The 24846-nt window shown below is 54.6% G+C and overlaps 5 protein-coding genes across 10 annotated transcripts; 4 read left to right on the forward strand and 1 right to left on the reverse strand.

Moving 5' to 3' along the window:
- The first annotated feature begins 1184 nt into the window (after positions 1-1184).
- Positions 1185-3495, forward strand: CLDN7 (claudin 7). Its single transcript, XM_058283635.2, has 4 exons — positions 1185-1890; positions 2701-2865; positions 2982-3066; positions 3175-3495. Exons 1-4 carry the CDS (start codon positions 1668-1670, stop codon positions 3335-3337), a joined length of 636 nt encoding a protein of 211 aa, XP_058139618.1. The 5' UTR covers positions 1185-1667; the 3' UTR covers positions 3338-3495.
- On the reverse strand, positions 3478-9438 carry ELP5 (elongator acetyltransferase complex subunit 5). 3 transcript variants are annotated; one of them, XM_058283630.2, is made up of 8 exons: positions 9018-9434; positions 8816-8876; positions 8648-8728; positions 6939-7045; positions 5535-5716; positions 5026-5121; positions 4783-4883; positions 3478-4109 (listed from the first exon to the last, which is right to left on the reverse strand). In XM_058283630.2, exons 1-8 carry the CDS (start codon positions 9169-9171, stop codon positions 3995-3997), a joined length of 897 nt encoding a protein of 298 aa, XP_058139613.1. In that variant the 5' UTR covers positions 9172-9434; the 3' UTR covers positions 3478-3994. The 3 variants fall into 3 exon arrangements, with proteins under 3 accessions (XP_058139613.1, XP_058139612.1, XP_058139614.1); XM_058283629.2 differs by having other exon boundaries at positions 6825-7045; positions 9018-9429; XM_058283631.2 differs by lacking the exon at positions 4783-4883 and having other exon boundaries at positions 6825-7045; positions 9018-9438.
- Positions 9439-9583: 145 nt separating this feature from the next.
- Positions 9584-15877, forward strand: CTDNEP1 (CTD nuclear envelope phosphatase 1). Of its 3 annotated transcripts, XM_058283633.2 has the most exons (9): positions 10301-10407; positions 12691-12807; positions 13026-13092; positions 13190-13308; positions 13497-13568; positions 13989-14105; positions 14312-14423; positions 14831-14915; positions 15230-15877. In XM_058283633.2, the coding sequence occupies exons 2-9, from the start codon at positions 12727-12729 to the stop codon at positions 15288-15290; spliced, it is 714 nt and encodes a 237-aa protein (XP_058139616.1). In that variant the 5' UTR covers positions 10301-10407; positions 12691-12726; the 3' UTR covers positions 15291-15877. The 3 variants fall into 3 exon arrangements, with proteins under 3 accessions (XP_058139617.1, XP_058139615.1, XP_058139616.1); XM_058283634.2 differs by lacking the exons at positions 12691-12807; positions 15230-15877 and adding an exon at positions 15031-15223 and having other exon boundaries at positions 9584-10407; XM_058283632.2 differs by lacking the exon at positions 12691-12807 and having other exon boundaries at positions 9586-10407.
- On the forward strand, positions 15230-19042 carry GABARAP (GABA type A receptor-associated protein). Its single transcript, XM_058283636.1, has 4 exons — positions 15230-17219; positions 17768-17846; positions 17989-18107; positions 18558-19042. Exons 1-4 carry the CDS (start codon positions 17130-17132, stop codon positions 18621-18623), a joined length of 354 nt encoding a protein of 117 aa, XP_058139619.1. The 5' UTR covers positions 15230-17129; the 3' UTR covers positions 18624-19042.
- Positions 19043-19964: 922 nt separating this feature from the next.
- Positions 19965-24381, forward strand: PHF23 (PHD finger protein 23). Of its 2 annotated transcripts, none has more exons than XM_004475262.4 (5): positions 19965-20202; positions 21774-21805; positions 21966-22058; positions 22636-23473; positions 23580-24381. In XM_004475262.4, the coding sequence occupies exons 1-5, from the start codon at positions 20169-20171 to the stop codon at positions 23792-23794; spliced, it is 1212 nt and encodes a 403-aa protein (XP_004475319.2). In that variant the 5' UTR covers positions 19965-20168; the 3' UTR covers positions 23795-24381. The 2 variants fall into 2 exon arrangements, with proteins under 2 accessions (XP_004475319.2, XP_071066445.1); XM_071210344.1 differs by lacking the exon at positions 19965-20202 and adding an exon at positions 21216-21234.
- The last annotated feature ends 465 nt before the right edge of the window (positions 24382-24846 follow it).

Below are 24846 nucleotides of genomic sequence, written 5' to 3' on the forward strand. Positions count from 1 at the left end.
ATGTGTACATGGGCAGATGAAAAGAAAGACTGGGGATGCTAGGCTGTGATGGGTGGAAGGTGGGACACAAAGGTCGACTACAGGAGATGGGAGGGGGACACAGAGCAGAAAAGGCAGGAAGGAAGACAGGAGATCAAGGAAGAATGAGCACATGGAGATGCTGAGAAGAAATGTCTGGAGGAAGGATAGGAGAGTAGCTTGGGGAAAGTACAAGAAAGAACATGAAGGCTGCTAGATGTTAGGGAAGATATGGCCATGGGAGAAGGGCACACAAATGGACAGGTCCAGGCTCAGATGGAAGGAGAGGAGTGTGGGAGGGGCAGGTTTCGAAAGACTCCAAGGGAATCGAAGGACAGGTGTGGCCAAGAACCTGGTCCTTACCTGCTCCCCACCTTGCACTGGCTCTCTCCTCGGGACTCATTCCTTCTTTCTAGAAGGAACCTTTGATGCTAGAGGTGATACTGATAGGTCCAGAGGTGAGGCAAGTAGTGGCCCAGACACTAAGTCCTGTCAGGAATGGGGGGCTAGAAAGATGGGAGATGTTGGGGACCATGGCCAGGTCGGGTGTCTGTTGGAGGGTGGCCGGGACAGAGGCGGGGAGCTGTGTGGGAGGTGACTCTGGGAATGGAGACCCCCAAAGAAGCCTGCTGAAGCCCGGCGTTCTGGGGGATTGGGGCCAAGGCCCCCGATGGTGGTATTGGCCATGGGAGGAGACTGAAGACAAAGGAGAGGTCAGAGCAGAGGGTGGGGGCAAAAGTAGGGCAGGACAAAGAATACTTAAGGCTGAAACTAGGAGTCCCGGCAGGACAGGGCGGAGCCGACGCTGCCTGGGGCTCTCCCAGCTCTGGTCCCAGCGTCCTAGACACACCTGTTGGAGAGAGAGAAAGGGGGGGTCCAGAGGTCCCCGAGGAAAGGTGAGTCCTGAGGGGCTGAATCTGAAGCTGGGACTTGGGAGAAGCCACCGCCTCCCCACCTGCGGTCACAGCCGGGCAAGAGCAGGGGCGTGACCCTGGTGCTCAGATTTCTTCCTCTTCACCTTGGCAAGGAGGGGTAGGGGCCAAGACTTCCGGTTCAGGTGAGTGTCCCTTCGATGACGTCAGGTCACCCTCGGCCGCCCCTCCGGTCCCGCCCTCTCTCCCGCGCGCCCGGTCCCCGCGGGGGCGCGCCCCCGACGCCCTACATATACTCAGGTGCGCCGCACCTGCCCGCCCGCACCTGCCCGCCCGCACCTGCCGGCCCGCACCTGCCGGCCCAGTGCAGAGAAGCCTCTTCGCGCACGGCAGTCTCCCGCCGACAGCCCCAGAGACTTCGGGGCCCGCCAGCACCCAGGACCGCGCCCAGACGTCTTTCCACCTTTTGTCTGAGTAGGGTCGCCGGGACGGCGCGCTGGGAGCCCTGGGGGAACCGCCCGGCCTTCCGCAGCGCTTTCGTCGGGAGCCACTCCTCCGGGCGCAGCCTGTTCTGCCGTGAGACCCTGGTCCCGCCCGGGCGATCGATTTGTGTTTACTTTGAGTGAAAGAGGATTTGCAGTCACCTGACCAAAAAGTTTTTTGGCCTCTTTGGGTGACTTACAACTACTCCAGGTTGCTTTTTTGAGGGGCTGCCCCCCGCCCCAGGTCGCTGCAGGGTCGCCCGCCCGGTGCCCCCAGGCTTTTCCGAGGGCGGAAATGGCCAATTCGGGCCTGCAGTTGCTGGGCTTTTCCATGGCCCTGCTGGGCTGGGTGGCCCTGGTGGCGTGCACCGCCATCCCGCAGTGGCAGATGAGCTCGTATGCAGGCGACAACATCATCACGGCCCAGGCCATGTACAAGGGGCTGTGGATGGACTGCGTCACGCAGAGCACGGGCATGATGAGCTGCAAAATGTACGACTCGGTGCTCGCTTTGCCGGGTAAGGCCGCGGGACCGACGGGGCGGACGGGCCCAGGGCCGAGGTCGCGGGGTGGGAGCGGGGCAGGGCCCGAGGCTCGGCGGCCGGCGCCCTGGGTTGCCGGGGAGCAGGCGGGGAGAGGAGGGAGCGGAAGCGGCCGGGCAGGGGCAGCGGGGCTGGGCAGGAGCTGCCCGAGTCGCGGCGGCCGCACGAGGGCCTGCGCCGGGGCCTGCGGGCCCCTCTCGCGCCCTCCGCCGCCCGGCGGCCCACCCGTCTTCGGGCCGGGGTCGCCTCCTCCCCCGGCGCCCTGGGCAGGTCCTGGCCTCCGCCACCTTCTGCCCTTTTCTCCCGGACAAAAAGGGGCTCGCGGCGAGGCGGGGGCCGCGCGGGCTGCCAGCAGCGGCCCGCTGCCCGCGGCCTCTAATCTTATCGGCTGATTAGGCGAAGCCGCAAACCCGTGGCCTCGATAGCGGGGTCAGAGCTGGGCCGCGGGCCGGGATCCGGGGCGGGTGCCGGGGCCCGAGCCGCAGCCTCGACTTCTCCTCGCCGCCCCCTTTCACCCTGCCCCCTGCCCGGGGCAGTTTCATCGAAACCCTGGCGCCCCGGGCGGGTCCCTGAGCCCGAGAAGGGCGGGGCGGGAGCGGGAAGGCCGCGGCGTCGCGAGGGGGCGGGATCCAGCCGGCTCAGCCCGCGGCCGGGGCCTCAGGCCGGCGGCGCCACCCGCGGCCCGGCAAGACGCGGCTCCAGGGCCTAGCGGGCGCGGCCGGCGGCGCCGAGGCCCGAGCCCGCGGCGTGCCCGCCAATGACGACGCCTCCCCGCGCGCCCCGCAGCGGCCTTGCAGGCCACTCGAGCCCTCATGGTGGTATCCCTGGTGCTGGGCTGCATGGCCATGTTGGTGGCCACGATGGGCATGAAGTGCACGCGCTGCGGGGGAGACGACAAAGTGAAGAAGGCCCGTATAGCCATGACCGGAGGCATCATTTTCATCGTGGCAGGTGAGCCACAGGGCTGAGGGCAGCCCCAAGGGCTCTCCTGGGCTGTGCCGGCGGAGTGGGGCGGGCGAGGTGCTGGGCTGGGGGCTCCCACAGTTCCATCTCCTTTCTCTGTCCAGGCCTCGCTGCCCTTATAGCTTGCTCCTGGTATGGCCATCAGATTGTCACAGACTTCTATAACCCCTTGGTCCCCATGAATGTGAAGTAAGTCTGGTTGCCCAGCCTCCTTAGGGGACGGGTCTGGGGTCCTGGGATGAAAGGAGGGCAGGACCACGACACTGGTTTTCTCACCCCAGTTCCTTCTCCCCACAGGTACGAGTTTGGCCCTGCCATCTTTATTGGCTGGGCGGGGTCTGCGCTAACCCTGCTGGGGGGTGCCCTGCTCTCTTGCTCCTGTCCCCGGAGTGAGGGCAAAGCTGCGTACCCCCCACCGCGCTCCTACTCTAAGCCCAACTCTGCCAAGGAGTATGTGTAAGCTGGGATGCCCCTGCCCCAGCCTGTGGGCACGGTGTGGGGCAGAGGTGTCCTGGTCTCTCCAGTTCTGCACAGCATGTACAGTTCTGAGGGGGGATGGGGGGGACAAAAGGGGAGGGTGTGCTTTTTGTACAGTAATAAAAAATGTTTTTCAAAGTAGGCCTCGTTCCCTTCAGGGCCTCTGCTTTATTACGGTCCAGATCCTTGTACCTCAAGTGTACCTACTTCAGCTCAGTCCAAAAGAAACACTTATTGAGCACCAATGGTGTGCAAAGCCACCTCCCCCACCCCCATTTCATTTTCATTATTTAGACCCCAATACCTTGGCTTTTAGAAGATCCAGTGCTCTTTACTCACTCGTTTCTACTCTAGTCCCAACTTTCAACTCTTGCTTAAAGAGTTAACAAAGAGTTTTTTTTTCTTTGTTTTAATTAAACAAAAAATATATTTTTAGGCATTGGGGGGGGCCCTATTTTCTTACCTTCCCTTATGCCCTTATCCCATTTCCAGGTGTGTCACAGGGGAGGGCCTCTGTAGACACACGGAATAAAGGTGGGGCAGGGACAGGGACAGGCCAACAAACAAAGGAAGCATGATTCTGGGCCCAGGCGCCCTCCCCCACCCCTCCAGTCACGTTCTAGCCAGATCTCTTGGCCAGTCAAATATCTAGGTCATCGTCTGGGTCTTCTTGGTCCAGGTCATCATAGGCATCTGGTTCATAGAAGATATGGCTGGAAGCCTGGCTTGGCCCGGAACGCAGGAGAACCTGCTGTCTGAGGAGGGATAAGTAAAGAACTGTTGCTGGTGAGGGAGGGTAACGGAGGTCATGCCTGGATACCTCGCCTCCCAGTGACAGTGACTAAATTGGACCACTGCTCTTGGGCCTTCATGTTTTCTCGGTCCAAATCCACCTCCCCTTTCTCTGATCTCCATGTTTTTAGTTAGTGCGGAAACACCATTTGGTACTGGGATACTCTTGTACCACTGTCCTATACCATTAATTCTCAGCAGCTTGAGGGCAAGGATTCTGTCAGTCTTGCTTTACCCACCCCCATACTGGGCATGAAACAGCAGGCATCTACTAAGTCCTGTCAAACTGCCTCTGCCACACCCACCTAGCTTAGCTTCCTGTGCTCCTAGCACTGTTCTGGAGACAGTGGCACCTTCCCAGGGTCGGGGCTGGTTTAGCCCAGGCCCAGGTTGCTTTGGGGACAACTATGGAGCCAGGGAACAAGGCCCAAATGGAGAGAAAAAAGATATAAAGGCCCTTTGCCACCATGGGGTAATGAGTGGATAGAGAACCACTCCCTGAACTCGTCTCTAGAGGTGGACTTCAGCCCCTATAAAACGTCTAAGAAGTTAATCAATAACCTGTTGTCACTCCACCTCTCTGGCCCAGATGCTGGGCTCTACTTGGGGACCCAGGTGCCTAGGCCCCAACCTTACTTTTCAGAGCTGAACTGGAAGGGCAGGGTCAAGCTATCTTTGGCTTCTCTTTCTTTCTTGGACAGGCGAAGGTTAAAAGTCAAATGAGCTGTGGGGTCCACCTGTGGGTACAAAGCATGCTGCCGTTCTGCCCCATCCCTGGAACCCCTGATTCCCAACCCCTCAAACTCTGCATTCTTAATTCTTTCCTGAACATTTGCCAAGCCCCAAGCTCCATTCCCTTCCTTTGTCCCTCTTAGATACCGAGGATGTGTGAGGAACTGGGTGGGGCTGGGACTCTAGGGGAGGCCCTCCTTGGAGATCCAGGCTGAAGTCAGGCAGGATAGAAAACCACTGCGTCTAAGGAAAAGAAGAAACCAGTGAGAGCAACTCAGTGAGAGCATTTCAGCCCTTGCCCGTGACTTCTAACCCTCCATCAAGCCTCTCTACATGGACTTGTTCTTTTCCCCGTAGTAACCTGTCTTTTCTCCTTTATCATTTCCTGGGAGACAGTGTCTTTCAGTGATTACGCTCATAGGCTCTGAGTTAGGCAACCCTGAGTTCTGCCACTTACTCTCTGTACCCTTGGCTGAGTGTCCTAAATTTAAACCTCCTCAGACTTGTTTGCCTTACGCAGCTGTGATGATTAAATGAGGTAAATGACAGAAAGCACAAGGAAGTGCTCAATTGCATAAGCTTTTTTATTACCATTCCCATCATATCTTCTTGGTCTGATCCCAACCCCCCAGTCCTCCCCTGTTATTTCTCCTGACCTGATGGGATGGGCGCTGTTGGGGCCTCCGACAAAGGATGTGGGCTGAAGTCTGGCCCAGCACACCACCCAGGGTCACCTCTGTCTGAGCAAGGCTGCTCAAGGCTCCCATGGGACCTGGGCCATGAAGCTCTTCATGTACCAGGCCCAGCACCCGCATCTGATCCTCTGGGGGATGGCCATCTGGAAAGGGATGAGAAATTAAGCACTAAGGGCAGTGGGGAGCATTCAAGGCAGAGGCCTGGGATCAGATAGTGAGGAGGAAAAAGGGAAGGAGAGGCCCACATTCCACTGCACCTTGGCCACAATCTTGGTTTTCTTTGGCCAATTTCATTGCCCTTCTGAGCCTCCTTCAGCCCTGACCTCTAATACACTTTCTTTTCCAAATGTAAATCTGAACAAGGCACTCCTTCAACTCTCAGTGGCTCCACATGGCCTTCAGGATGGTGTTAACATTTTGATCATGTGGTCTCTGTTTATCTTCCAGTCTCAGCTCTGAAACACTGAGCTACTCTTGCAGGTTTTGGAACTTGCCAAGATCCTAGTCAGTGCCTTCGATTCCCTCCCTTCCTCCCTACGTTTTTGGGGGCACTGCACTAAACTAATAAAACATTTTAATCCTTACAAAGCATTTTTTAGGATGAATCATATTGCATTGCTGTTGTTTGACATTTGGCCATTTTTGACCTACAAAAATGGCAATTTCAAGTATTTCACCCTAATACTATTATCCCCATTTTAGAGAGGAAATGGAAGTGCTGAGAGAGCAAGCAATTTAATACAAAGCTGGGGGTGTTTCATTCCAAAGCCTGTTCTCTTACCCTTGGTGCTCTTTGGGCTGTTCTCAGAGTCCCTGCCTTAGCAAAATTTACCTGGCTGACCATGCTTTTTAAGACAGTTCCTTACTTAAGGTTCCCTATGTGTATTTCTATGTCATCATGGTCCTTATCAGACTTTCTTGTAACTCTTCACTTGTCTGTATCTTTTATGGAACTTTGAGGTTCAGGAAGGCAAAGTTACTCTTTATTTTCCCATTATCTAGTATGGTACCTGACCTGCTATATGTGCTTAATGTTTGTTGAGTGAATGAATGAGTAAAAAGGAACTTGGAGAAAGAAAAATAAAGCCATCGGGACATGGCCTTATGAAGTCAAGAACTAGAAAAAAGGGTTAACAAGATGGCAGATGGTCCAAATGAAGAATCCCTGATATGTTTCTTTTTAGGCTAGAAAGGACACATTCCTTGGCAGGGGGAGATATACGAGAGGAAGCAACGAAGGAGCAGTCTCACCAGAGCAGGAGCCCTGGTGGCTCAGAGCATGCAGGGTCTGGCAGAGTGTGGTGCAAGGAAGGTGAAGCAGCAACCAGCTGAGTGAATCGAGAGCAATAGTGACACGACCAGGACCTGTCCTGCTGCCCATGGTTCTCAAGACTCCCAGAGGCCCCCCAGGAAGGGCCTCCCCAGTCTTTGACCAGCTGAGAGGATCTCTGAAGAAGTCATGGTAAATCAGCCTGCAAAGGGAAAACAGGAGACAATGTAATATTGTTCTTTCCCCCTAACCTCAAACTTCATCCTCTGGTATGCATGACTGTTTTCTGGATTTTCAGTAATAACCTAAATTTAGTGGTGAGAGCACAGACTATGGTGTCAGAGAGCCCTGAGCACCAAGCTTAGCTCTGCTACTTCCCAAAGGTCATGGAACTGAACTGATAAATTACTTAATCTTTCTACAACTTTGCTTTTTCATTTGTGAAATAGGGATACCAAGCACTTGGCATTTAGCATAGTGCTTGACACAAACTAAATACTTGATAAACGTGAGCTATCACCACTATCATATATTTTGGGATTGGTGCCTAAAGGGCATCATTCTCTGGGTGGATAAAGAGAAAATGAGACATGGTTCCTGCCTGTAGAGCAGCGTAATGAAAGTCATGGAACTGACTATAGATAATGGAGCAGTTCAGGAAGGAGAGTGGTGTGGGCTAGAGATCCTGGGAAAGCTTCATGGTAGCAGAACTTGTTCCCAGACATCTTTTTTATCTTCTACTTCCCTATGCATGCCATCTTGGCATATAGCACCACCTCTACCACAACAATGGCTGAAATGAAATTAGAGTTCAACAAATGGATGTAAACCACTATTATTATCCACTGAGCTACCCAGGTTAGGAAATAGGAAGCATCCTGCTAATGGTTCTTCATCTTTCCTGACAGGGCACATAGGTAGGTTCAGGGTCCTCTTGATCTGGATGCTTTCCTCTATCCCTTTTACACATGTCCCTAACTCTCCAACCCTACCGCTACTGCCTTAAGCTAGGCCCCTGGCACCTACCCCCATTATTCTCTAAGCTTCATAAGAGTAGGGATCATGTCAGCCTCATTCACTGTCTCTCCAATCCCTAGCAGAGCACCTGGTTCACAGCTGGTGCCTAATGAGTGAACCAGATTGCAGAGATAGCCTTCTCATCTGGGCTCCCTCTCCCCAGGCTCCCCCTTCTAATCTTTTCTCCACACTATGATCAATCTTTCTATGATCTTATCAACCTCCTGCTCCCCAATTTTCCATTTTCTTCCCACTTTAGGATAACACCTAAATGCGTTTCATGTTCTATAAGAACTTTTGTGATCAGATACCAGCTTATCTGTCTAAACCTCCGACACCTCAGGAAGCTCTTCCACCTCCCATGAACAGGCACACCTTACCACATGGTCCTAATTTTATATACGTTCCTTCTACCTCTAGGACAAGTCCTTCAGCAGTTTGCAGTCAGTGTTGATTCGGGTTTCTCAGGATTAAGCACCAGCAGATTCCGAATAACTCAAATAATAGAGCATATTTATTCATATCCTCTAGTATAGCATATAGTGCTAAGTTGCAGTCTGCCTTTATCACCCTTCATTTTCTCTCAACTTCTGTGGTCTCTGCTTTGGATTCCCCAGATACTCCTCATCAGCCCTCTAATTCTCTTTCTGAAAGACTCATATCCATTCCTTCAATAAATATTAAGTAGCGGCCACTACGTATCAGGTTCTGTGCTAATTGCTGTAAGCGAAGTCCCTCTGCAAAGCAGATGCCACGCCCAATTAAATATCTCCCAATCTGCGCTTACCGGCTGTTGACATCAGAGTCAAAACCTTCACGAAACTCTTCCTCGCTCACTTCGCAGCCCAGGATGTGGACTTGCTCCCCACTGAGGCAGAGATGAGGCGGCTTGTCGGAGGGTGGGGACCAGGCTTCCTTCCCGGGGCAGAATGGGGAGAGACAGCGGGATACTCACCAGAGTGCAGATTTCTTGATAAGAGCCTTCAAGAGACTGCGCCCCTCCCGCTCCACGCAGTCTAGGGAGAACAAGGGACGGATAAATAGTGGGAGCGCGCGGAAAAGGTCTCCACTCTCACGAACCCGTCGCAACCTCCATCCCTAGCCCACGACCCGCGGCCCCTCCTCTCCACTTCCGTCCTCTGTGCCTCTGAGCACACCTCGAAGTAGCACCAGGCCACCAAGGGCCAACACCGACTCCAACATCTTCGGCTCGCCTCCCGCCACTGCGCGGGCGCCCTCTGATTGCGTCACGGAAAGCAGCCCCGCCCCCCGGGGGTGACAGGGACGGGCAGTCCTGATTCCGCCCACCATTAAGACCTGCCATAGTCTGGAATGAGAGGTGATTAAGTTCACTATCCCCAGGAGGGCTCACGCAGAAGGCCCTCTCCCAAGCCCTGGCGCACAGACGGAGGGACTACAGCCCAGTCTACATTTTCTCCGTGCCCGGAGCGGAAAGAGCAGTTGAGGCAGTTGTCCGCGGGAGGGGGGGCGAGGCCGCGCGAGCAGGTGGAACTTTCAGAACCTAGCAAGCAAATGACTACACGCTGCCCCGCCCACACGGGGCGGGACCTGCCTCGCCCCGGCCCCGCCTCTCCGCCACCGTCCGCGCGTGCGCGATCCTGCGGCCTTGTTCGGAGCACACGCCACCTTCCTTACCCCACCCCATAGATCGAATAGAGAGAACTTTGGTTCGGGGGAAGCGAATACACGTCACCAGCGGAAGTAGTGTCAGAGGGGAAGAGGAGGGGGGAAGAGAGGAGGAAGGAGCCCTTTGGGCGGTAAAATGGCGCCTGTCAGAGTGGGAAATCCAGCTGCAGAGGCCGCGGCCCCGCTCCCCAGCGGCTAAGGCACCCCGGACCTCGGGGAGGGGGAGGCCACTCCCGCCCAGCGCTCCGCGCCCTTCGGCTCCCCCTCCCCTTTCTGCCCCGCTCCTTCGTCCCGTCGACTGGTGCGCCGCCGCCGCGGCCCTCGGCGCGCCGCTGCCCCCGCCCGTCCCTTTCCCGCGGGCAACCCCCTAGTGCGCCTGCGCAGCGGGCCACCCTCCGCTTCCCCCTTCCCCTCCCCCTTCTCCCTCCCTTCCCTCTCCTTCCCCCCTTCCCCCACTGCCCCCTCCCCCAATTCTCCATCCCCTTCCCTCCCGGGTTCGGAGGACCCCTTCCTAGCCCGACCTTTTTCGGCCCGCAACCCCCGCAAAGCCGTCAGTGCCACTCCCCGCCCATGTGGGCCCCCGCGGGCTGCCCACGCCTGTCCCCTGGCTCCCCGCTCCGCTGGGCTTCCCCCTCGCCGGGGGTGGCTTTCTGAGCCGCCAGCTCCGTGCCCCTTTCTGCAGCCTCTCCTGCCACTCGGGGCCCCCGTTTCCCCTCCCGGCGGCGGGGGGCTGCCCCCGGGGGGCTGGCGGAGCTGGGCCGCGGGGGCCCCGGGGCCGGCGGTGCCGGGGTCATCGGGATGATGCGGACGCAGTGTCTGCTGGGGCTGCGCACGTTCGTGGCCTTCGCCGCCAAGCTCTGGAGCTTCTTCATTTACCTTTTGCGGAGGCAGATCCGCACGGTGAGCCTGGGTGGGCGCTGGTGGCGGTGGGGATCTCTTGTCTGTGGTGGCCACAGGCTTTCGGAAAGTGGCGGGCCTCTCGGCCAAGGAAGGAAGTCCTGGCGGGGGCTTCTGCCGCTAGAGGGTTAGGGCATCCAAAGAGGGACGGGTGTAGAAATGGGGAGAGGGAGAGGAGGAAGACCGTTGTAGTAGAACTGGGATCCGGGGACTTTGATGGGCCTAGATGGGAACGCGATTGGGTCTAGACCTCTTAGGGGCTAGGGTGGTGGGTGGGGCACTCTTAAAGACGGCTGAAGTTGTTGCTGAAGAAACCAAGAGCCAGGCAACACCTGTTAGATGGCAGCCAGATCTGTTGATGTGGGTTTATGAAAGACCCTTCCCATTGGGAGCCATCGCATGTATTTGGTCTTATTCCAGGGGAGAGGAGGCTTTGTGTCGAGGGAGGGGATGGGAAGGGAGGGTGTACCTTACAAACAAGGATGGAAACCCAGGAAAAGCCTTGGGTGTGCAGGAGAAACACCTGGGGTTAGCTTTAAGGAAACTATTCCAAAAAGGCTGGGAAACTTCATAGTGTGAGTGTGGGTATCTGGATTTATTGAGACTCCTAGAACCAAAAAAGATGTTTGTAAAGTGTGGCTTCCCTTATCAGAAAATGCATCTCTGAATCTTGAGGGCAGCTTGTTTCTCCAGAAGACCCAATATCCCATTGTGAGGGATACAGCTTGCGGCGGAGACAGTGTGTGTATCCTCAGGCATCTCTGTGTCCCTCCCCTTTATCTTTTCCCCAAGGTCAAAGCTCCTTAGGCTATCATCATTTAATGAATGTGCCTTTGTGTTTTCATTACCACCGTGGAGGCTTCTTTTAAGTAATGGGGAAAATTCAGTGAGGGGGGTGGTGGTACAGTAAGTGTCCGTTTTCTGGCATGCCTCAATAAAATTTGAAAGAACAAAATCAGGAAAGGGCTGCCCAGATCAAGGGAATTGTCAGAACACCCGGGGTGGTAGGGGTGGTTGACTTCTTGATTTGGGGGAATGGGCTCAGCATTTGAATTCATCCTCTCCTTTACCAATCAATCTATTCCTTTCACTTTCCAGTTTAGGATGAGGATTATTCTTAGTGGTTGTGGGTTATAATAAGGAGCTATTTCTCTGAAATGAGAGCTGGGAGCAAAGGAGAGTTTGGGGTCAGAGATGCAGAGATGTGTTTGGTGCTAGCTCCTGGGGTTTTATTTACATGTTAGCTTGCATCCTCTGCCTGACCTTGTCCCAAGCTGTCCTTTGGCAGACCCCACCCCCCACCCCCTATCAGTTGGCTGTTTCTGAGTGTGGGGAGTCGTGTTCGGGCACATCCAGAGGCTAGGTCCTTCCACAGTTGCCCTCCTTTGGGCAGCACGAACCTCACAGCCTTTTGTCTTCCCTTCCCTTCCAATCTAGTTTCTCCCCGCACCCCCTTTTTGGCAGATGCGTGGAGCATTCCCTACATGCCCAGCTTGTGCAACCCGAGATAGCAGGGCAGGACACCCGAGCTCTCACCATGGCCCAGGGAGAAAAGAAGGGCCTTGGGATAAGAGGGAGATCTGGGTTCTTGTGAGGCTTGGGGCCTAGCGAATAGACAGAAGAACACTTAACTGTGCCTTAGAGGAAGAGAGCAGAGGAGGGAATTGCCAAGCTTTGCATGGGGAGATCTGGGTGTTGGGAAATAGGTGTCTCAAGAGAAGGCTTGGAGAAGCAGAGCTGGAAGGCTGGGGAGGTGATGTCCTTGTCCCTTCCTCATCTCCCCCACAGCCCTTACTTCACCCTGGCCTTCTTGATACCCTGTCAGTCTGCCTGGTGGGTGGGGCTTTCCAGTGTTCTCTGCCTTGCCTTGGGTACCTGGGTAAGGAGACTGTTAAGAGAGCTGAGGTTCTCTGCAACTTGTGACCGAGCGAGGAGAGACAGAAGTGGACAGGTGGCTGATTAAAATAGGCCTGGTGGCCCCCAGCCAGAGGAACTTAGCTGACCTGACAACCTCTGGATTCCCTCATCCATTCTCAGGGATCCAAGGACCTCCCCTCCTGACTTCTACTCCTTGTTCACTAGAAATTGAGGCTCTTGGTTCCCAACATGAGATCATGGGAATTGCCACAGACAGCCCTTGGGGTGGAGGTGGGGAAGGCCATGGGTTTCCTTGTTCGTCAAAGCAGGATAGTGTCTTGGGTCATTGGGCAGATTCTTGACTCAGACTGCATAGGTTCAATCCTGGCCTCACCACTTCACGGATTCTACTTTCCACCCCTGTTCTAGGCACTGGGAATACAGCCATGATCAAGACAGAAATCCATGCTCTCAGGGAGTTTTCATTCTAACTGGGGAGACAAACAACTAAATAAGATAATTCCTAGCGGTGTGACCTCAGGCAAGGTATTTAGCCTCTCCAAGCCTCAAGTTTCTTCGTCTTTAAAACAGGGATAATAATAGTATTATAATTATTAGGGTTGTCTCTGAGGGGTAAATGAAATAATTCCAAGTCACCTACACAGTGCCCAGCATTTGGTAAAAGTCCAATATGTGTTTCTTATTATGGTTACTGGGGAAGATTTCCTTGTTAGGGTTCAAATCCTTTCCCTTGCTATTCTTAGGTAATTCAGTACCAAACTGTTCGGTATGATATCCTTCCTTTATCTCCTGTGTCTCGGAATCGGCTGGGTGAGTATGCTAGCTGGGAAGACTTCCTTTAGGGGAGGAGGGGTCCAAGTTCCGGGCTGGAGATTGGTTGGTATTATCCCTTCCCACTGTGGTTCAGGCCAGGTGAAGAGGAAGATCCTGGTGCTGGATCTGGATGAAACACTTATCCACTCCCACCATGATGGGGTCCTGAGGCCCACGGTTCGGCCTGGAACACCTCCTGACTTCATCCTCAAGGTGTGTGGGGTGGGAGTGATGAGATCGTCACGTTTGTTCCTCTGTTCAGATTCTGACCCCCTTTCTCAATCCCACAGCATTTTATCCCCATTTCCTGGCCTTAAGGAGGGAAGGAGGCAGGGGGCAGCCCTTTAGGCCTGGGTCATAGTGCTTGGAACTTCCTCCAGTGCATCCCTGTTCCATTTCAGGTGGTAATAGACAAACATCCTGTCCGGTTTTTTGTACATAAGAGACCCCATGTGGATTTCTTCTTAGAAGTGGTGAGTTGGCAGGAGCTAAGGGGAGCTTTGGGATGAAGGAGTGGTTTAAGGGCTCTGAGAAGTTAGGGGATTTAGAATAAGAAAGGGGTAAGGGCAGTTTGGGAGAGGAAAGGCTATAGGATGGTAGGGGGGTGGCTTTTAGTTCAGGTTCATTTGTTGTGCAGATATAATTCCATTCCCCCACAGGCATCGTGCTCTTTTATTCTTGGGTCTCTAAATCTTAAGGGTATAGGATGCCTGAGACTCTGAGTTTGGGGCTTTTTTTGGGGGTGGAGGGTGTTCAGAATTTTGTACCAGAGACGTGTGATGCTGTTGGAAGGCCTGAAGGACTAGTCTGGGACCGAAGGAGAGAGAACTGTATGTTTAAATGTATGATTGCCTCTACTCCCTGACACTGCCCTCTCCCCCATTCTGTTTCAGGTGAGCCAGTGGTACGAGCTGGTGGTGTTCACAGCAAGCATGGAGATTTATGGCTCTGCTGTGGCAGACAAACTGGACAATAGCAGAAGCATTCTCAAGAGAAGATACTATAGACAGGTGAGGAGCTAGAATCCAGGTCTAAGGGTGATGTTTGGGAGGCAGGCCAACAGGAAGGGTCCTGGATTGGAGGCAGTTGCCCTAGAATGGCACCTGGAATGGGAGAGGCATACTTCGGCATCCCCTTTGTGAAAGTCAGCTGGGATTGGGGGAGCAGCCATAGAGAGTGAGTCTTCTTTTAATGCCCAGCTCATCCTGCCTTCCAGCACTGCACTTTGGAGTTGGGCAGTTACATCAAGGACCTCTCTGTGGTCCACAGTGACCTCTCTAGCATTGTGATCCTGGATAACTCCCCAGGGGCTTACAGGAGTCATCCAGGTAAGTGGAAAGGTGTGATTCTGGCAGGACCAGGGAATGATTCTGAGGTGGTATTCTGATTGTGTAGAACTAGGAACCTTTAGAGCAGGGACTCCCTGATTTCCTGGAGCTTAAGGTGCAAGTAGTTTTTGTTTCAAATGAGATATCCCCCCCAATATGTCCATTTCATAAATGAGATTTCTCATACCAGATTTGTTCTAAGTGGGGCACAAGAGAAGTAAGTTTGAGTAGAAACCTCATACTTGTGACATCTGGGTGATTTAAAACATAAGGATGTACTTAGGCTGTTGAGTGGGTAGGGGAGGTATATGTATTTTTAGTAATTATATCCCCCCCCCCATCAAAGAAAAAGCACCCCATCTCTTGAATTCTTTGTTTCTTCTCATCTGCATTTTTATCCACCTTAGACAATGCCATCCCCATCAAGTCCTGGTTTAGTGACCCCAGTGACACAGCCCTTCTCAACCTGCTCCCAATGCTAGATGCCCTCAGGTAAGGAAATGGACTCTGGACACTTGGTGATCCCAAGGGGTGGGTGTGTATCCCAGAAGGGAATAAAAGTCTTTTTCTTTTCTTTTTTTTTTTTTTTTTAACTTACCTCTTGTAGCATTTGAACCCAGGTCTTCTTTAACTCCAAAACTCATCATTTATAGCCATTGGGTTTTAGGCGAACAGTACCTCAGTCTCATCATCTAAAAAATGGTGATAATTTCTGCCCCTCACCTCCAATGAAGCTGCTTTACTACTGATGTATGGAGGATTTAAACTATAAGGCACTCTACCAAAGCAAGTTCTTGTCATCCCAGGTTCACTGCTGATGTTCGTTCCGTGCTGAGCCGAAACCTTCACCAACACAGGCTCTGGTGACAGCTGCTCCCCCTCCACCTGAGTTGGGGTGGGGGGGAAAGGGAGGGTGAGCCCTCGGATGCCGTCTGATCCCCTGTCCAATGGTGAGGACTGCTTGGGCAGGGTCTGCCCCTCCTACCCCTCTCTGCCCTGGGAGCCCTACACTCCACTTGGAGTCTGGATGGACGTGTGGGCCAGACTCTGAAGCAGCCTCACTCTTAACTTCGTGTTCACACTCCCTGGAAACCCCAGACTGGGACACAAGCCAAGGCCTAGGAGTGCTGAAAAGAAACTGTGTGGAAAGGCAGAACTGGCCAGAGTGAGAGACATTCGGTGATCCGGGAGGCTCAAAGAGAAGCCAAGCCAGCTTTGTTGTGATTTGATTTTTTAAAAACTCTTGTACAAAACTGATCTTAATTCTTCACTCCTCCGAGGGCTGGGCTGTGGGTGGGAGACTGGGATTTTGGGCCACTGGATTTTCCCCAAACTTGTCCCCCCCTTTCTTTCCCTCTATTTTTCTCTTTTCCTAGATTCCCTCAAACCTGTAACCAGCTTTCTCTTTTTCTTTCCTTTCTTTTAAACCATGCATTATAATTTTGAAACCGGAAGCTGCCCTAGGTCGTTCTCTGCGGTTTTGGGAAAAGAAGGGAGGGAACTTTGTGCACATCCACCCTGCCTTGGAGACAGGGAGGCGGATGCTGTTGGCCCCTAGGAGTAGGGGAGAAAGGTGGTGTTGAGTTTTTGGCTTTGCGGGGATGGAGGAGTGAAGGTTGACACCAGATACTTTGGCTGGAAGGGCATGAGTAACAGGATGGCGCCCTGGTGAGGAGTGGGAGAGGTGTGTCCTGGAGGCACTTCCGAACAGTAGGATATAGCACTATGAAAGGATGGGGAGCCTGGACGCCGGCAAGAGCATACGCTGGAAAAAACGGGCTTCACCCCAGTTACTAACATTAATGAACTAAACAGGGTGCTTTCCCCAGCGGCTCGTGCCCAGAGGCCTCCGCGTTCCCGGGGCCTGGCCCGGCTGGCTCCCGCTCTGGCCCCGGCAGTCTCTCCATCCCCCAATGCCCTCCCCGCTGCTGGCTCTACTTCCTCGCACCCGCCACGTGACGCTCCGCCCTTCTCTGAGGTCACATGATTTCCTTAGTATATTCTTGAAAGTGTTCCTCCGCGCTGACGTAGTCCCTGCATTTCGGACCTACTTTCCAGTCCCTATTGGTCCACTCGTTCCTGGAACCTAAGCGTCTATGCGTCTGCACAAACCCATATTTCCTGTCTCCTCTCCTTTATTTCTGGAGACCACCACTTCCACTTGGGTACTACTTTGTTTTGGTGTCAACGGCCGCTTTCAGCGTACCAATACGTTCCGTGAATACCTATCCTTGTAAAATGTCTCTGCCCTTTTCTCTACATTATTTCCGAATAGAACTTTTGGAGAATCAAATCTCAAATTATAACTACCATCTCCTCTCTCTTTTCACCCCCAGCTTCGTGGAGCAAGGTCGGGGAATGGATTTTCAGTTATTTCTCAGGATAGCAAAAAGCCGCCAACCTTTGCTACGCTGCCTGCGTAGCCCACAGGTTGAGTCCAAAGCGATTACGCTGATGGCGTAAGGGGAGTGGCGGGCAGTGGGTGGTGCTACGCCAGCGCCGTTAGGTCGCCACGCTAGTGGCGTACCTTAGCAAGCGGTGGAGCCTACGATGGTCGGGGGAGGGGTTGGTGAATAGGGAAGTGGCGCAAGTTCTGGGGATCCCTCCGCTGAATCCGCCCGCGCGTCGCCGCTGTCGCCACCGCCCCCCGTCCCGGCCCCCCCGGGTTTCCTCAGCCCAGCCCGGTCCAGCCCGGTCCCCGGGAGGATGAAGTTCGTGTATAAAGAGGAGCATCCGTTCGAGAAGCGCCGCTCTGAGGGCGAGAAAATCCGAAAGAAATACCCAGACCGCGTCCCGGTGAGGACAGTAGCCTGGGCCGAGGTCGTGGGCGCTGACGCTGACACCAAGCTAGGGCTTGGGTTTGGGTCGAGCAAGTGAGGGATCAGTCTGCGAGCTGTCGCGGGTTTGGGAACGAGGCTGAAACTGCTCTTCCCGTTACTAGAGGTGAAGGGGGTGGGCTGGCGGCAGAGCTGGGGGTTGAGGGAATGTATGTGAAAAAAATAGACCTTGAGATTCGTGTGAGTAGAGGCTGTAGGGAATTTGACAGTCATCCCCCCAACTAGCTAGGCTTGCGAGATTGAAGCTCTAATCGGCCCAGACAAGTCATCCCGATCTGATTAAGACCGTAGTTATTTATTACGACGTGTTATTCAGGGATCCGGGACGTTTAGGGAAGCAGGCTGGGGTCGGATATTCGGACTTGCTGCTGCACCGCGTGTGCAGAGACAAAGAGAAATGAGGCTGGGGTTGGTTTGGGTGCTGGGAATACTGTCGATTGCATTCTTGATGGATAAAACTGCAGCGCTGTATACATAATGTCTTAATTTTCCATCGTCCCTTATCAGGTGATAGTAGAGAAGGCTCCCAAAGCTCGGATAGGAGACCTGGACAAAAAGAAATACCTGGTGCCTTCTGATCTCACAGGTGGGAATCTGTCCCAAGATCCAGCTTTGCTTCCTGTGGGTGGGAGCGCAATCTCTGGGATGAACGAGGCTCCACATAGGAGCTGCTGTGCTGAGGGCATTTGTGACCTCTGTGACTTTCTTGCTCCTTGTATCTTTGGCAGTTGGTCAGTTCTACTTCTTGATCCGGAAGCGAATTCATCTCCGAGCTGAGGATGCCTTGTTTTTCTTTGTCAACAATGTCATTCCACCCACCAGTGCCACGATGGGTCAGCTATACCAGGTATAGCGACTGGGTAATAGTGGAGGCGTTGGGGAAAAGCCTTGGAAGCGCTTGAGGGAAAGAAAGTTTTAGGTCAGCAGTTCTTGTGCTAGCTGGCTTCCTTTGCCCTCAGTTTTATCATTGGTCTTAAAACTACAGGGTAGATGTGGGTTGGGGGTTTGGACAGAGCAGAGAAGGGAAGGAACAGTGAGATGAAGGAACTGTTCTCATTGGGACTCTCCACAATCCCCCTTCCCATTCCGACGCATTAGAGAACAGTTTGAGATCTTTTTACTAGGGATAGAGCTGCTTGGCTGCTAGGGCCTAGAACCAGTGAGGGAGAGCGTCAAACACTGGTTTTTGTGGTTTTCCAAAAGAATGGTTCTTGAAAAATGTATCTGGGAGGTGGGTGGTTCAAGTACCTTGGAATCCCCAATTCCTGAGCACCACCATTTTCTGCTTGCATCCCAGGAACACCATGAAGAAGACTTCTTTCTATACATTGCCTACAGTGATGAAAGTGTCTACGGTCTGTGAAGCTGCTTCCCCTGAGGTGGGGGGTCCCATTCTACAGAGAGAGGTGGCCCTCCTTCCTTGACCTACCCCTCCTTCTTCAGGCTCAAACAGCATCTCCCTTCTTCAGAACCTGCACTTCTTAATGTTTGAAGCTTTCTCTACAGCCCCTGCTACCAAGGAGAGATGGCCCCTAGTACCTCTCCTTTTTCTTTTCTTCTTCATCTTTCTCTGCCATCTTTCCCACTCTGCTGATTGGTTGTCAATCTCTGTCACATCTGGTGATTGTTTTGGTTTCTTTTCCTTTTCTAACCACCCAAGGGGTTCAAATCCCAACAATCCCTTCTTTTCACTACCTTCTCTTTTGGATGTAGATGGAAGGGACTGAAATTGTGGGGAAATGGTAGGAGGCACATCAATAAAGAGGAAACCACCAAGCTGAACTGATTTTTGCCTTGTGTTGTCCCCCTTCCCTTGGATTTTCAGTCCTCAGTTGTCATGGGCTTCGTTGGTGGGGAGTTAGGAGTGGGTTTAAATTGGAGGGATAGAAATAGATTTTGGATTATCCTGTTGCCGTTGGGATTTTCTCTGCATAAAAAAAAGGTGCATTGGTTATAATGGGTGATGGGATGGAATGTTTTGAGTATCATTTCATGAAACTTCAGTTTTATATAAAAAATATGTAAAAAAAAAACCCAACACTTTTTTTCACTTGAGGGTTGCTATGAAGAATGTTTGAAAGCACCTACTTAAAATAACCGTATCCAAGTTTGTTATGACCTGATGGATTAAGGAAGAGTATTTGTGTATGGGAGGTGGTAAAAGAACTGTCCTCAGTTATATGTCACTTGGCCAAACTTTATGTCGGCCTGTGGGATCAAATGGAGTGGGAATCGGAGAGCGGGAGGAAGGGAGGAAAGCTGGAAGGAGGTAGCCATTATCACTAGGAGAACTTCATCTCCCAGAAGTCTTTTCCCCGCCTGACCGGAAGCGGGGCGGTACCCTGGGGGAGAAAGAAGATGCGGAATGAAGCCGATGGTGGCCGAGAATTCTAATCCCTTCTTCCTCTTCTTTCTTGGGTCCGCCCAGCCTACATTTCCCAGGAGCCTGCGCTCTCTCTTCCGCTCTACCCTCTTGCCCCTGATATCCCCGCCACTCCCCGGGGGTGGGGGCGGCTTAGTGCGCCTGCGCTGGCCCTTGGCTTGCTGGGAACTGTAGTCCCGGAGGCCTATGCAGTCCTCTTTTCGTTGTCCCCTGGCGGACTACAAGCCCCTTGGTGCATTGCGGGTCGGCGCCGGAGGGAGGGGGGAGGGAAGAGGGGGGAGGGAGAGGAGAGGAGGAGGAGGAGGGAGCAGGCGGCCGGCGGCGCGGGGGGAGGGGGCCCGGTTCGGGAGTGCGGGAGGCAGTGGTAGAGGGAGGTGGCGGCAGCGGCTAGCGGACTCGAGTCACAACCGGGCCGAGGCAGACACCTCCGTGGAGCGAGGTAGTAGAAGCACCGAGCACCGGAGGCGGTACCGGGATCCCGGCTAAGGGGAGGGGAGCGCCGGACCCGGAGGAGGGGAGGGGGCGATGCTGGAAGCCATGGCGGAGCCCAGTCCCGAAGGTGAGCTCTAGACCGGCACAGAGCGCTGAGCCGACGCGGGGCGGGCGAGGAACCAATTGGCAAACTTGGAGGTCGAGTCCCGGGGTCCACCGGGGAAGCGCGGGGAGGGGATCGGGGGCCTGGCCCTGAGGGTAGGAAAGCGTCGAGTTGGGAGACCTTGGAGAAAGAGGAGTGGGAGACTAGCTGGGAGTAGTTGGAGATCAGACTGTGTGTGTGTGTGTGTGTGTGTGTGTGTGTGTGTGTCTCGGGTGTGGGGGGGTGGGAGCTGGAAACCCGGAGCTTCGGGGGTTACGGGCCGAAAGGGCCTCCCGCAGGTTGGGACCCCGGAGCTGGGAGGTTTTGAAAAATCTGGAGCCCGGAGAGTTGTTGGGGAGGAGGACGTGGAAGAGGTCTGAGTGAGGGGCCCGATAGTTCGCCGAGGTGGGGGAGTTTGTGGTTGTGGTGCCGGTGCTCCCGGTAGTTGCCTCCGGAGACAGCCGGGTGGTTGCTGGAGGGGTGGGCAGGTAGTTGTGGGGGGTAAGGGGGGTCTGGGTATTGTCTGCTGAAGAGGGACCTGTACCGATGGGTAGTTGAAGAGGGCCGGGAAGCGAGGAAAGCTGGGTAGTTGCAGGGGGCCGTGGGGCGGGGTGGGGGTGGGGGCTTAAGACCGGCAATTCGCCGGAGGAGGGGGGTTGGTGAGGTTAGAGCCTGGGAGTTGCGGAGGGCGAAGGGGGCGGCGGTAGCGGCGGCGGGGGTCGCCGTGGAGGGGGAGAGAGTCGCTGGTTGGGGGAGGGGGGCTAGAGTTTAGGGGTCCGTAGCCTAGTGACTTGGTGAGTACGGGGGCGGAGGCCTGAAGAGAGCTCGGAACAGGGCCCAGGGGCCCGGCGGGGAGCCCAAGGAGCTCGAGACGGGGAGGGGCCAAAGCCCCGGATGGGGGCGGAGGGACGGCGAAATTGTGGGGAGCGCGGCATGGGGGGGCAGGTGGGGCCGCGTCCGGGTTAGAGCACTCTGGTCTGTCCCGGACGCGAAGTAGCGTAGGCTGTGTGTGAATGTGTGTGTTTGGGGCGGGGGTGAGGGGCGCGCCGGGCCTCGTGCTCGAGCTGAAGGGGCCGGAGGGCGGGGAGCGGCTGAGCGTGGTCAGATCGGGTCCTGGCGGCTCGCGCGGTGTGTGAGATCCCGGAGGCCTGGGGCGGCAGAGCTCGGCCGGGAAGGAACGCGGGACACTGGGCACGTTGTGAAGGACAGGGGCGGGCGGCGGCCTGGGCTCGGCCTGGGGTTCTGGACCGCGGGGTGGGGCGCTAAGAGATCCGAGTTGTCTAGAAGCTAGAGAAACCGTGAGTTGTGGGGGGAGGCGGGGCGCCGAGCCTCCGGTGGGGGGAAGGGGAGCGGTATAGCGAGGCTCGGGAGGGCGCTGCGCCCAGGCTCCGCCCCTTATGAGGCCGGAGGGGGACAGGGGCGGATCCGGCACAGCTGGGGGCCTGCGGGCCGCGCGAATGACCTGGCAGAGCAGGGGGTTCACTTGGGATTTCAAGGTGGGGGTTTTACACGGACTGGTTGCTAGTGCCTTGACTTAGCTTTTATTGCTTCCACAGATCCACCTCCGACCCTTAAGCCAGAGACTCAGGTGAGGTTTACCCTATCTTTGCAGCCCAGTATCACTGCTTGCTTCCCACCCACCCCATCCCTTTCCCAGCCTCCTCACTTCAGGACCTGTGTTTTGGGGCATACCCATCTTAAAGCTCAGCTTCAGGCCTCCCTTGTGATCCATGTTTCCTTCCTTTCAGCCACCAGAGAAACGCCGTCGAACGATTGAGGATTTCAACAAGTTCTGCAGTTTTGTCTTGGCTTATGCCGGCTACATCCCCCCTAGCAAGGAGGTAGGGACAGGAGAACAACTGACTTGAGGCTAGTGTCCTAGGACTGAAAAGGGGCTGTTGGGCAGATGGAACTGTATTAGTTTTTGGAGCTTACCAGAAATTCTATATAAGACTAGGAAAGTTGGAAACTAGGTTTGTGGTGAGAAATTAGTATTTGGGGGGATATCATAGATAGGTGGCTTGAGCAGCAGTGATAGACCTCTTGGGGCACTAACCAAGATTTTGGAATGGTCATGGGGGTGCTATAAATGGAAGGTCCTTCTGGATATATTTTAGGAAACTGAGAATGGTAACAAATGAGGCTATGTAGAAAAAGCAAAAGAAATGTGGGCCCGGGTAACAGGCTTCCAAAGGCTCTGGGCAGAGGGCACTGGGGAGTTAGCTAGAATTTGAAGTAACGTGAAGTGCTCAAGAGGAGATGCTGATGGGAATTGGGGTAGTGATAAATTTTCGAATAGTGAGATTTGGTGTTGAGGACAGGGTATTTTGGGATAGATCTAGTCCCTGATTTTCAAGTTAGGTTTGTGGAGGGATGACACTAGGTCCCTTGCTGATCCTAGTCTCTTCCTCTTTTAAGGAAAGTGACTGGCCAGCCTCTGGCTCCAGTTCTCCATTGCGAGGTGAGAGTGCAGCAGACAGTGATGGCTGGGACTCCGCCCCCTCAGATCTCCGAACCATCCAGACCTTTGTTAAGAAAGCAAAATCGTCCAAGAGAAGGGCAGCTCAGGCAGGTCCCACCCAGCCAGGACCTCCAAGGTCCACTTTCCCTCGCCTGCAGGCCCCTGACAGTGCCACCTTGCTTGAGAAGATGAAGCTCAAGGACTCTCTCTTTGATCTGGATGGGCCCAAAGTGGCATCTCCACTGTCTCCCACATCCCTGACACATGCCTCCCGGCCCCCTGCTGCGCTTACCCCAGTGTCCCTTTCCCAGGGGGACCTCTCCCAGCCTCCTCGAAAGAAGGACCGAAAGAATCGAAAATTGGGGCCAGGAGGGGGGGCTGGCTTTGGGGTGCTGCGGAGGCCTCGGCCAGCCCCTGGGGATGGGGAAAAGAGGTCTCGAATCAAGAAAAGCAAGAAACGGAAGTTGAAAAAGGCAGAGCGGGGAGATAGACTCCCACCTCCTGGGCCTCCCCGGGCACCCCCCAGTGATACAGACTCTGAAGAGGAGGAGGAGGAAGAGGAAGAAGAGGAGGAGGAGGAGATAGCAGCAGTGGTAGGGGGTGAAGCCCCAGCCCCTGTACTCCCGACACCTCCTGAGGCTCCTAGGCCTCCTGCCACAGGGCCCCCTGAAGGAGCCCCTCCGACTGACAGTGAAAGCAAGGAAGTGGGCAGCACTGAAACCAGCCAAGATGGAGATGCCAGCTCCAGTGAAGGCGAGATGAGGGTCATGGATGAGGACATCATGGTAGAATCAGGTGAGGGGGCTGGGATTTGCCCAGGGGAAGCTGGGAGGAGGGAGGGGGTTGGGGATGTTGTGGACCTGAGCTCAAGCAGAACATCAGCAAACCTTCTTTTCCCCAGGTGATGACTCATGGGATCTGATCACATGTTACTGCCGAAAGCCCTTTGCAGGGCGGCCCATGATTGAGTGCAGCCTGTGTGGGACCTGGATCCATCTCTCTTGTGCTAAGATTAAGAAGACCAATGTCCCTGACTTCTTTTACTGCCAGAAATGCAAGGAACTGCGGCCAGAGGCCCGACGGTTAGGGGGACCCCCGAAATCTGGAGAGCCCTGACATCGCCAGATCCAGGCTGGAACTTCCTATTGACAACATGACTTGGGAACTGAGCCTCAGGGTCCTCAGCCCATCCCCTGGAGCTTGGACGTTGTCCCACTTCAAAGCAGGAATTCCCAGGGGAGGCTTGTTTGGAAATGAGTATCTCCTGGTCCTACCCTACTTTCCTTCCCACTCTCTGGACTTGAACTTGGATCCATTGCAGTTGGGGTGGGAGGCTGTCTGGGTTCCTAGACACGAAATTCCTGCCTCTTGGACCCACCACTCCTCACTTTCTGGGCCAGGGTTGAAATTGGGATGGGATGAGGCAGTTGTCTATAAACTCTAGTGTAAATACAGCACTCCCCTCCCTCATCTTTTCTCCTATCTCACTCCCTCTTTTATTTTCTTCTACACCGGTTGTATTTTTAATTTTGGGCTTCCCCTTTTGGGCATGGCAGCTCAAAGGTGGAGTACAGAGCCTGGCAGAGGGAAGAATGAAAGCAGAAAGGTGACGTTTCTCTCACCTTGTTTTTAACAATACTGGCCCGCTGTACAGACAGCCTGCGTGTTGTAAATAAAGCAGAATGGGCTCTTTTGTGTTTATAGCCCTCACTGACTGTCCTGCTTGGGAGGGAGGCTTTGGAAAAGTGGGAGAAAACTGCTTGGGGAACTGGGGGGTGAAAGCTGCCTGAGTTCCAGCTGGAAATGCCCTGGGTCTGGGCTTTTCTGAACTACTCTAGGGCCTGGGTAGGCATTGCCCCACGTCGCCCCGAGTCTAGGACCCCCACAAGCACGCTGCAGCGGGTCAAAGTTGCCTCGAGCTCCCCGCCTGGTTGGGTAGAACGGTTCGGGAGCCGGTTGCTTGCTCCCGGGAGGGGAGAGACTTGATTCAGCCCCGGTGTTCGGTGCTCGGTGCTCTGGAGGACGCGGGTGGGGACACATTTGGGGGCGGGGCCATCGAGGGTTGGGAGACCGTTGCTGAGGCAGTTATGTGGCGGGGGCGCTAGGAAGACGAACGGTCACGTGATCGGGGAGGGGGGTCACATGATGGAGGGACCGAGTTGGGACCG

Source organism: Dasypus novemcinctus, chromosome 21 (genome assembly GCF_030445035.2).
Source record: "Dasypus novemcinctus isolate mDasNov1 chromosome 21, mDasNov1.1.hap2, whole genome shotgun sequence".
NCBI lineage: Eukaryota > Metazoa > Chordata > Mammalia > Cingulata > Dasypodidae > Dasypus > Dasypus novemcinctus.